At 41.2% G+C, this 12,076-nt stretch overlaps 1 protein-coding gene across 1 annotated transcript in view; it reads right to left on the reverse strand.

The window, feature by feature from the left end:
* LOC135884925 (radial spoke head 10 homolog B2-like) overlaps positions 1–12,076 on the reverse strand; it is a 36,750-nt gene that overhangs the window by 22,532 nt on the left and 2,142 nt on the right. The window contains exons 4-10 of the mRNA XM_065412513.1: positions 11,724–11,897; positions 7,166–7,251; positions 5,917–6,037; positions 4,139–4,315; positions 3,223–3,364; positions 1,694–1,815; positions 642–831 (exon numbers count right to left, since the gene is read on the reverse strand). Of these exons, the coding sequence (XP_065268585.1) occupies positions 642–831; positions 1,694–1,815; positions 3,223–3,364; positions 4,139–4,315; positions 5,917–6,037; positions 7,166–7,251; positions 11,724–11,897 (1,012 nt within the window). The remainder of the gene's footprint in view (positions 1–641; positions 832–1,693; positions 1,816–3,222; positions 3,365–4,138; positions 4,316–5,916; positions 6,038–7,165; positions 7,252–11,723; positions 11,898–12,076) is intronic.

Raw genomic sequence — 12,076 nt, forward strand, 5'->3', positions numbered from 1 at the left:
TTCAAAATGCCCTGTAGTCTTGAGCAAATCACTCAGGACCTGGTCAGGCAAAGCCCCATTGATTTCTGCCTTTTCAGGAACCCTTCTTAGAGCTCTTCCCCATGGCACACGAGCATAGGGCAGGGAAAGCAAAGCTAGAGCTAACCCCTTGTGTAGCAAGGATCAGGTTGTGCCTCTGCAACTTGTCAAAGACTCACAACAGCAACAGGTGAAGCTGACTGACTAACTGGCTATGCAGGAGAACAGTGACACATATTAAACACAAATTGGTGTCGAACACACAAAGTAAACAAACTGGGGGGGAAAAAGAATTCTTTCCTCTTTAATCTCTTTCAGTTCTAGTCACCTGAAGTGTTACTTGTAACAATAATAAGGAATATAATTCAGACAGAAGTATGATTTTTAAAATAATGCTTTAAAACATTTTTGATGAGTGTTATTATTTTGTGCTTATTTTTGCCTGAGGATCCCAAAGCACATGAGTGATTCTTCTTATGCCCATATCACAGAGAACAGGTAAATTGCCCATGGGCACTGAACAAGTCAGTCACAGTGTTGTGTATAGAACCCAATTCTCAGACTCCTAGTCCCCAACTCTGACTATCAGAAGCATATAATGGTTAATCTATAGGCATACAAACCATTCAGTATCCTGTCCATATCAGCAAGGGTTACATTGTAATGATGAAACCTGCAATCCTTCAGAAATCTCCAGAACTGGAGCTTAGTCATCAGGAAGGTGTTGTCAAGAGACTGATCACAGCCTAAGCTGCTGTAAAAACTGTAGATTCTTCTCAGTTCTGTAATATGTCTCAATACCGCATATTCTACCTACACAAAACAGTAAATGGCATGCCTTAGTTTTAATCTCATGACAAGTAGTAACCTCAGCTGATGTATTTACTAAATCCAGCCAGGGACAGTACTGCCAGAAGTTGTTAACGTAGGATTGTCCTTTGCTGTCCTATGAGAAAGGAGTTTGATCCTCTTAGTCCATTTCCCAGTGGAAAAGAATCCACATCCCAAAACCTAACACTGCTACCTCACTATCTGGCAACCTTTCTGGCAATTGCACCATAAAGACTACAAACTAGGTAGGCATGGAGCCTGAACTATCCTCTCGCCCCCACAGGTCAGGGACAAGAGACCTTGTCAGGGAATTGTGGGGAAACCTGCCCTGCTGTTGCCTGAACTGCACCAGTTTTGTGGATAGCTAAAGGACTGTGTGTTATTTGTATGTATTACAGAAGCCCCAATTAGGGACCAGGATCCCACTGTACAAACACAGAATAAAAGACAGTCCCTAGACAAGAATTTAATCTTCAAATTTGTCAATCTGACATAACTTGGCTGACCGTGTGGAGTTTCATGCTCCTTTGGTAAGATTATGGAATGTTACCACAAACGCCCCAACCTAACCTCTCCCATGTCCTGTAGGGGGATATTGAATGCCTTTTCAGTAAAGTTAATGTGACCTGTTTAAAATGCTTTTTATGGAACATTCAACAGCACAGAACATCACCCTTTTGGCACTGCTCTGTCCATTTGCTTCTGTTGGTTTTTATTGCCTTCAGACTTTCAGATCATAGCTTAATACAAAGACTTGTATAGAACACACAAATAAAATAAAGTAAATAATGTGAAACATATCAGCAACAAAACTGAAAAACGTCAGCAGTGTGCAGGCTCTTACCTGTTTCATTTCTTCCTGTCTGTCTTTCTCTGGAAACAAGTTCAGCAATGAAGATATGTCTAGTTCAATGTTTGATCCGAACACAGAGGTATTTCCTGGGCCATCAACTATTCTGATGGTTTCTACCAAGTAACAAAAGTAACAATTTATCTTTGGATAATAAAATAAAAATAAAATATGTACAAAGATAAAATAATATCCTCAATTATCTTGTTCCAAGTTCCATTGACTTAAAGAAGAGAAGAATAGTACCCCCAGTTGGTAAAATTTAACTGTTTAACATTATCTTAACATATTAAAGACACACATCCACCTTCCATAAGTCCAACAAAACATGTTAACATCATGTCTTGTTAAATTTCCATGTTGCAGTGTTTCCAAGTGTGTCTAGATGCATTAAGGATGTGGCTTGGATGAGAACTCACTCATTTTAAAGAGTCTTCCAAATGGAACAAAAAAGAAGCATGGAAATAAAGAGGAATACGTAATTAAACAACATTTTTTCCTGGGTGTAAGGTGGGTGGAAGAAGTTGACCTTGTTAAAAAAATCTTTGTTAGGAAATCATATTTTATAAAACTATTAAAAGGGAACTGTAAAATGTTATGAAAAACACAACTCTGTTTACACTGAGAGAATATAGGCATAAACTCAAAAAATACAAATTTATCTGAGGGGGACCCATACGTACACAGCTGCTGCCAAATCAGGACAGTGCAAAGATGAACTTTAAAATCACCTTTGCACACACATATCACTGACCTTTGCCCTATCCAGTTTGGCCACACCTCAGGATTTTTCTCCCCTAATCTTATGCATGTGCGTGCGTTACATCATTCTCTGTCTAGGGCAGGCATTGCAAGGTCCAGAACAGAGTGAAAGCCTTAGGCCTGGTCTACACTTAAAATTCTGGTGTACATGAAGTGTACTAAGTGCCATAGCTATGCTAAGCTTTGGTGTAGGCGCGGCTAAGTCAATGGAAGAATGCTTCACTGACAGTTGAGGAGGTGGATTATCTACAGCAACAGAAAAACCCCTACCGTCCCTGTACGAAGCATTTACATGACAGAGCTACAGCGGCATAGCTACAACGCCATAGCTGTGCTGCTGAAATGACCATATAGTACAGACAAGCCTTACTTTTCTATTTCTGAACTGAGCAGCCAGCCAAGTAGCACTTTTATAGGAGGAATAACAACATAAGAGCTTTGCTTTTTCCTGTCACCACTGTCTGGGCTTGTGCAAAGGAACTTAGAGAAACTAAACCAACAGGAAATCAATTGCCATTTATGATATTAAATTTTAATTCTTTTATGAACACATTACGATTTAAAACTGCAATTTCCTGTGAAACCTTGCATTAGTAATTAAAATATCTCATTGATCTATCAATGAGCCTTCATAGGGAAATGTGTATGATTCTTCAGTGAACACAGAACAGTCTCACACAATAAATGTGTAATTTTTATAAAATGTGAACTATCTGACTAGAAAGTATCTACTTTCCCCACCATCGCTTCAAACTGCTCACCAGTGCCAAAGGGACTTTGTGTACGAATGCCACTCAGATCCTGCGTATTCATTGCATCCACTTGAAAAGCTGGGTACTCTGCTATTTGATCATTTATAAACTCCCCTTCATAAATACGCCCATTCTTGAAGACAAATCTCCCCTGGGTGGTGGGCAAGAGGGGGAGAGGAAGGGAGAGAGAGAGAGAGGCTCTTTTGTTTCATTTTGATGTAAATGTACACATTTAGTAAAAGATCATTAGAAAATAAATATGTTTGCAAGCACTTGGATTTCCTTCTGATCTAAATCAGGTTTAAACTGCAATATATGAGACAGTGCAAAGTGAAGGATGATACTTATCTGCATGTGTAAAGTACTTTGAGATCAACCAATGAAAATCTGCTGCTGTGCTATATAAGTGCTAAATGTTTTACTCTGAAACATCTGAGGAATAAGGATCTTTTCACTATGCTTAAAATTGTTTACAGCTTTTCAACATACTTTAACAGTCTGTCCCCATATCACCATAGCTGGAGATGGAAACAACCTATTAGCTAGAGTCCACCCCTGTGAGAAGGTGCATCAGACATTAAAAGTGACCTTAGCCAGAAGGCCAACAGAAGACAAAGGCCATTTATCAGCCAAAAGGCTGATAATATCAGACACACCTATTACACTGAAAAGCTTTATGTTAAAATACATTTCACCATATACAAGCCATGTTCCTCCACTTGGAACTTATCCAGTGTCCACTGAGGTCAGTGGAAGGGATCCTATCAACTTCATTGGGCATGGACATCAATATGTGCATTCCAATACACTAAGGAAAACATGGTTTTCCTTACAGCTACCTAGACATTTGCTATACAGAACAGACTGAGCCCTAATTGCATTTTGATCTTTTTCTTTCCCCCCCCCATCACTTGTCGATACTCACAATGCCATGTTTTTTATTGCAAACCCATTCTCCATCATACATTGCTCCACTGGCATAGAAGAACCTTCCATGTCCATGACGATCCCCATTTACAAAATCCCCTACATATTCATTCCTCAAAGGATACTGAGACCCAGGTATTCTCTTCAGAAACCAGGAGTGGGTACCATACCCATGCTGAAAAAAAACAAGCCATTACAAGAACTTTCCAAAGAGCTACTATTGGTGCAGGTCTAATGGAACTACCTAGACTTTGTTTTGTTTTGTTTTAGGGTTACCGTTGCTAATTCAGCTAAATGGGCTTGATTTAGCCCCAGGTTACCTTAGCTCCTCCCAGGTAACTCAGGACATAAAGCCCACCAGGAGGCATTATAGCAGCACTCAGGGGATGAACTAATTCAACACATCCTCCAGGCAGCCTTCACTGGCTGGTCTCCTATAGAAAATGGGCCACAGTTTAGAGATGTCATTCCCTGGTCTGTGCGCCCTGCCAAGCAGCCAGGGCAGGGTCCCAGAACCAGTTCTTAGGAGAGCTGTGCTGCTCTGGAGGCCAAACTCTCTGCCCATTTTATGTGGGGGTGAAAAGGAAGCAGCTCACCCCCACGCTTACCCCAACAGAATGATGGGGGAAGACTTGGTGAGGGGAATCTAATGGAGTTTTACGCCAACCCCAGCCTGCTTCCATGGGTTCTTTCACAGGAGGGGACACTGGGGAGCTAGATCTTCAGGTCACCACTCAGACCAGGTGATATTTTCACTTTTAACTGTCTTAAAATACTGAATTAATATACTAAGCTATAAGAATTAACTAAGTGAGGTCTACATTAGCATAAATAAAATCAACTATACAAATGACCTGCATATGTAAACAGTTTTATTTTCACTGAAGTTTATATGAAATATAAAACCTGTTTCTATATAACTAACTGGGGAGTGGGGAGAAACATCATTGGGTAGACTGGCCCTGTAAGAGAGTTAGGCTCAGACCCACCTTGCCAGCTGCCTCCCCAACATAATAGGCTTTAAGACTAATAAAAGGGAGTCTACTCAGCTCAGTTCAGGAAGGGAGGGAGACCTGCAGGGAGTAAGAAGACTCCTGAAAGGGACCCAGGGTCAGGGGAAAGGACTTAGAAGGGGGAACTCCACACCAGCCAGATGGAGAGGCAGGAGCAGAAGTCTCCCAAGGAAGAGGTTTGAGGAAACATCAGGCAGCAGAAGCTGGGTTTTGGGAAAGAACAGTTGAGTCCAGCCTAAGGAAATGTAGAGTCAGGGAAAGATTTGTTTTGATTTAAATTGATACTTTAACTATGTTGTTGTTTTAATAAACCAGACCCCAAGAAGGGGTGTTATCTGACTTCTGAATGGCTGGGTCCAGTTTTAGGAAAGCCCAAGAAGGGGGAACTGAGGTAGTGGCACAGTCCAGTGCTGGACTGGGTAAGCCCCCCCGCCACTTACACCAACCCTAAGCTTTCACTCTAAAGCCTGTTTCTAAATATCCTGCAGCCAAAAAGATTTAATTTTTATTATGGGAAGAATTTATATTTTCCTTTGGTTGGTGTGTAAAATTAAGTTACCTTTTCATAAAAACAAGTCAGCAGCATGGTTTAATATTGGACTTTTGCTAGTTATAACTAATAACATAAAAAGCAATTTATGAGTAAAACACTCCTGTATCTACAATTAGCAGAATCATACTGAGCTTCTTTACTCCTGTATGAATCGATGCATCTAATCTTACCGGTGTAAGAGTCAGGTATTGAATTAAAGTGGTGTAGTACCTGTATGCCATTTATCCACTGTCCAGTATACTCCTGGTTAGTCGTCAGCCATCTCATCCGTCCTTCCCCATGGCGCACATTTTTTTCCCATTGACCTTCATAGATATTTCCAGATTTATAACTACAAGAAACCAAATGAATAAGGAAGTTAATTACTCAGCTATCATATACACTAACAAGGTACAATGGCAGTTAGGTGCCTAAATCCACCGATTTATAACAAGAGTTACATCTTGTTGCTGGGAAAAAACAGTAATACTGGGATAGATTTTCAATGTTGATACTACTACATTCTGATTTTTCCTTTGTTTATGATTGCAATATATACTACCTAAAGGAAAACATTCCCAGTTGACTACACTTAATAATAAATATCAATTATAATATATTAAGACTCCAATAATTCAAAGGTCTCGGGGACATGCAAAACTTCAGAGCAACTGGCTTAGCAGACTTTGAAAACTGGGCTCAGCGTGTATCTTTTGAAGTCAAACTCCAACACACAAAAAACTAGGGACTGACATCCTGCTTTGTTGGCATGTCTTGAGAAAGCTAACCTGCTGTCTGTAACTGGAGAAGGAAGGTGTCCAGTAGGTTTAGAAGGCTGTGCTCTGGATCAGCTAACAGAGTACAGACGTAAAAAATGTAAACATTGCTGACCAACTCCCCCAATTATCAATTTATCCACATCAGCATTTGTGTGGTGAAGTCTGATGTCAGTGCATGAAGACTTCACATTCTGTCAAACCTCAGAAGATATTACCAAAAATCTCAGTTATCCTAAAATTTGTCTGAGGATAGCATGCCATAAACAATCAACCAGAACACCTTCTCATGCACAATCCCACAAAATAATTCATTTGTTTGTGAGGGGGGAATGAGGGGTGTTGCCATGCAATCAAGAAGAATTCTTTTAAAGAAATGTTTCAGTTTATTGCTGCCAGTCTTTAATTGTTTTATCTTTAGTTGTTTTCTTTGCAGGAATGAAGAAGAAAAAGGCTTACCCAAGTAAAAATTAAAGCCATATACTAGGCCTGGTATAGCCGTGCAAAGAGGGGCAAGATAAATATAAAATTCTACCATTCTGAGTTGGTAGCATTTTCACCCTTTTGTATACCTCTGAATGACTACACAAACTGCAAGGCAGTAGAGAATCAGGCCCAGTACATGGAACAAAGGATTAGACTGTGTGTGCCAAATAAAAATAAATTAATTCTGAAGATGTGCTGAACAAACATGTTATACCTACCATCTTATCCCCCAGCCATCTTTGATGTTGTTTACCCAGTCACCTTCATACCAGGAAGTACCTTCCCGATTATAATAAATGGTACCCTGAAACAAAGAGTATGATCGGTTTAATTAATCAATACCTAAATATTCACATAAATGTTTTCAGGTAACATTATATACCATGGACATAGACAAGTGGGAACTTGGGTGGACTTCAGCTCACCCCAAAATTTAAGGATTGGATTAAGAAAGAAAAAGCAGAGTTTGAAATAAGAAGCTTGTTTTTCCTCTCTTTATTAAAAGTGGACAAATTTAGTTATGGTACAAAACTACACAAAGTGATATTCAAGAGCTTTAATTTTATTATTTTTTAATTCTAGCTCCCCCCCCCCAATAAAAAGTTGTCATCACCCCTGTATATGCCAAATATACCAATTACCACTTGTATTCAAACATTCCCTCAGCAGTCGCTAAGAAAAAAACAGACTCAATTTATGTTAAAAGCAACTGAGTCTCTAAAATTTTAAAAAAATGATATCCTGTTATTTTCACCAACATTAGCTACATACTAAGAGAGACCAAGCATTTAGGTGTTCAAAAATGTTAAAAATTACATTTAGCCAAACAATGCTAAGTGGCCTCAAACCCTTTGGGAATGCTTTCACCAATCTATTCTATTCTATATAGGTTCTTATACTGCCCTTATCACCATAGTATGTGAGCAGCTTTCAGTAATGCATCAAGTGATATGAATTACATTGGTTATGTGTTTGTTCTCTCCTCTTCTCCCCACCGGGAGAAGCATTTGCAGTGAAGTGTTTTGTTTTGGTAGGTTGTTTTTTGTTTTGTTTTTAACATGTGTTGCTATGATTTATGTTAAAGAAGGCAAGGTCAAAGAAACGCGTATACTTGGAGCGCAATGATGATCCTTAGTTCCTGGGGGAGTTCATTTCACAGCTACCAAGAAAGTTCTGTCTCCCACACAGACAAGCTCTACACTTATTGCAGAGTTCCACTGTGCTAGAAGAGACCATGGCCTGCATCCCAGAGCTTTAGGCATTCTTTAAATATCCTGGGCCAAGGCCATGGAGCGCCTTGAAGAGAAGGACCAAGACCTTGAATTTAATTCAAAATTCTGTGGAAAGCCAATGTAGAAAGTGGAGGACAGGTCTGATGTGCTTGCAGTGACCTATGTTGCGGAGGAGACACACTGTGCGGTTCTCCACTAGTGGAGTTTCCTAGGTGCTGAAAACTTCATGCCCAGGTTTGTCACACTGCTGTAGTCCAGCCGAGAAGTGAGTAAGGTGTGAATAACTGAGGTCAGGTCATCATCTGCCAGTATAGGATGGAGTCTCCTAGCCATTGGAGACGATAAATAGCATTACTTGCAGATGCAGCTATGTGAGAGTGCAGCATCAGCAAGTAATCCAAGAGTATTCCTAGACCAAATTGAGTATTTGTGGGTATGTATCTTCAACCAAAGGAGATTACACCATGGCTGCAGGCTCTTCCAAATGCTTTCCTCTACCCACCAGCATCACTTGTCTTGCTTGGGTTCAGTTTCAGCTTGCTGTTCTTCATGAGTTGAAGGCCATCTTGGTGGTAGTGGTGTAGTTGTATGTGGTGAGGAATAGGTAGAGCTGTGTGTCATCTAGATATTGCTGGCACTTGAGTTCCTGACATCTGACCACTTCACCTAGTGATTGCATGTAGATGTTGAAAAGGACTGTAGAGAGAGAAATGATCCTTCTGGGACTCCACAAGTGAGTGGACTAGTGGGTGGAGGTGCAGTTTCCTCATCACTACAAAGTTTGAGTCCTCCAGGGAGAACTCAAACTATATCAGCACATTACCCTGGGCCCCTGCAACCTCTCTCAAGTGAGACAGCAGTACCTCATGGTCTGCTGACCGTTGCAGACAGGCCCAGAAGGATGAGAATGGACATCTGTCCTCTGACAGGAGGAGATCATTCATCAGTGCCACTAAAGCGGTTTGAGTTCCATGTCCTGGCCTGAATCCTGAATCTGCTATAGCTGTGACTTAACTAAGTCTGGAAATAAGGCATGAATTTTTAACAGTGAGGGTAATTAATCACTGGAACAATTTATCAGGGTTGGAGTGGATTCTACATCACTGGCAATTTTTAAGTCAAGGTTGCATGTTTTTCTAAAAGATCTGCTCTAGTTCAAACAGGAATTATTTCAATGAAGTTGTATGGCCCGTGTTATGCAGGAGGTCAGATTAAATGATCACTGTGGTCCCTTCTGACCTCAGAATCTATTAACTACAGTAAACAGATGGAGATAAAGCAGCAGTACTCTGACTCATCCAGAGTTCCACATTAACTTCTAGAGCCAGTTCTGCAATGGCATCCTTCAGAAGGCATAGGACACAACTGGGATGCTGCCCTAATTGTTCTGTTCTCTTCCTCTGGACAGTTCTGTCAGTGTAATTTCTTCCTCCATATCGTGTTTCTGGTCTGCTCAGTTGTCTGCAATAGGTACTTTTAAGAACAGATCTCAAATGTACCCCAGAATCCTTTGTACCAGTTACAGACATGCTTCAAATGAGGCAACATGACAAATGTGACAAAGGATTCTGAGACACATCTGATACTCAAAGATTCCCACTGCTCATGACTGAGCAGAAACAAGGACAACATTCTGGAAGGTTGAATAAATATATAATAAAATGTAGTCCTTATAGAGCTTTACATATTTCAAACTCTGTACAAACATCCACTAATACACTGTTGTAACACCCTCAAGTAGTACAGTAACTCCTCACTTAAAGTCGTCCTGGTTAACATTGTTTTGTTGTTACGTTGCTGATCAATTAGGGAACATGCTTATTTAAAGCTGTGCAATGCTCCCTTCTAACGTCGTTTAGCAGCCGCCTGCTTTTTCCACTGCTTGCAGGAAGAGCAGCCCGTTGCAGCTAGCTGGTGGGGGCTTGGAACCAGGGTGGACCAGCAGCCCCCATATCAGCTCCCCGCTCCCCTAAGTTCTCTGTGCAGCAGCTGCCCAGCAGGCTAGCAATTGCAGCTGTCCCTCCCCCCACTGCCATGTGCTGCTCCTGCCCTCTGCCTTGGAGCTCCTCCCCGAGACTCCTGCTTGCTGTGCGGGGGGGGAGGAAGAGGGGGACTAATGTCAGGGTGTCCCCCTCCCCCCTGCTCCTGCACCCCACTTACCCCATCTTCCATAGAGCAGGGGGGACACACGACAGGGCTCAGGACAGAGGGAGCTTGCTGGCAGCAGCAGCTGCGGTCTCAGCAAGCTGATCTAATTAACAAGGCAGTGTACTTAAAGGGGAAATGCGTATTTCTCTCTCACACACACAGTGTGTGTTTCTGTCTGCAATGCTCTCTCCCCTCCCTCCATTCCTGCTGCCTTGTAGAGTGTGAGAATTAACCCTTGAGGGTTCAGCCAATTGCTAGTTCATCATTTAGCAGTAAGGCATTCCCTGGAAATATCCCACCCTCTGACTTCACCACCTCAACCAAGCTTCACAATCATCATCACTGTGTACCAGTATTAAATTGTTTGTTTAAAACTTATAGTGTGTGTGTGTGTGTGTGTGTGTGTGTGTGTGTGTATTATTATATATATTATAGTCTTGTCTGGTGAAAAAAAATTCCCTGGAAGCTACCCCCCTCATTTACATTAATTCTTATGGGGAAATTGGATTCACTTAACATTGTTTCGCTTAAAGTCGCATTTTTCAGGAACATAACTACAACGTTAAGTGAGGAGCTACTGTATGATTATGATAGAGTAAAAACTCCACAACCACACAGAAGTGAGCGTCCAGATTGGCCTGTTGGTGAACATCTAGAGCAGCCTGTGCTATTCAAGTGCCTCTTAGAAATGATGTGCAAGGGCCTACATTTTCAAAAGTGACCAGTGATTTTAGGTACCTCAATTTATTGGTGTCCAACTTGAAACATCTTAAAGAGGCCTGATTTTCAGAAAATGCTGAGAATCCACCTCTTACAATAAGGCCAATTTAAGGTATCTGAATTTGGGAACACAAAATCACTAGCTTTTTTGAAAATTTAGGCCTGCATGCTAATCCCACCGTACTTAGACTAAAGACTTAGCTATTGTCATAATTATTATTGGCATACTTAAGCTACTATCTTCAGCACATTTGGGGAGCAGGATTTGGCTAACTGCTCTTTCAGCAAAGTATTTTGTGCCATTATTGCCACTATTTATGAAACAGCCTCTGGTTCTTCACCTCTTGATCAGCTTGGTCACCATCTAATTCGAGCTTCCTAAAAGGGCAGGTAACATATATATTTACTAGTTAATATTAAAGCAGAAAGTTGGGGTGTTCCCACAATGCATCCCTTTTAATAGAAAAGAAGGCCTTGTCCCACCAGGACCACTCATTTTAATTAACATATGCTACATCAGAGATACTTCATTAGGATAATTCAAGGCTTATGTACCAGTTGAGTCCCACTTAAGTCCCCCACAAAAGTGATGCAGAAGCCCTGTGCTAACCCTCTGTCTTTCATCCCAGATGTCACTGGTCCAGATGATACTTTCATCAGTGCTTTTCTTATTTACCTTTCCATGTCTTTTGCCTTCACACCATTGGCCAATGTATGAAACTGGATGGGTGCCACACTTGTACATGCCAAAGCCATGCCTGACTCCATTCTTCACCTCTCCTTCATACATGCTGCCATCAGGCCATGTGTAACTGCCATTATACATCTGCACATTCTTAACAAAGTTCCCCTAAGAGATTAAATTATAAATTGATTACTCTCTCAAGTGAGACAGCAGTACTCATTACTCCTCCTGGATGTAAGGGAGATGAGAGTAAACGTTTGTGGGAGACAGTATCTAGGGTGTGGGCTGAGCTGTCCTGAAGGAAGGGCCCTAGGAGCAGCCAAGCCCAAGGAGAAGTTCTGAGT

This window comes from Emys orbicularis, chromosome 10, assembly GCF_028017835.1.
Source record: "Emys orbicularis isolate rEmyOrb1 chromosome 10, rEmyOrb1.hap1, whole genome shotgun sequence".
Classification (NCBI taxonomy): Eukaryota; Metazoa; Chordata; order Testudines; family Emydidae; genus Emys; species Emys orbicularis.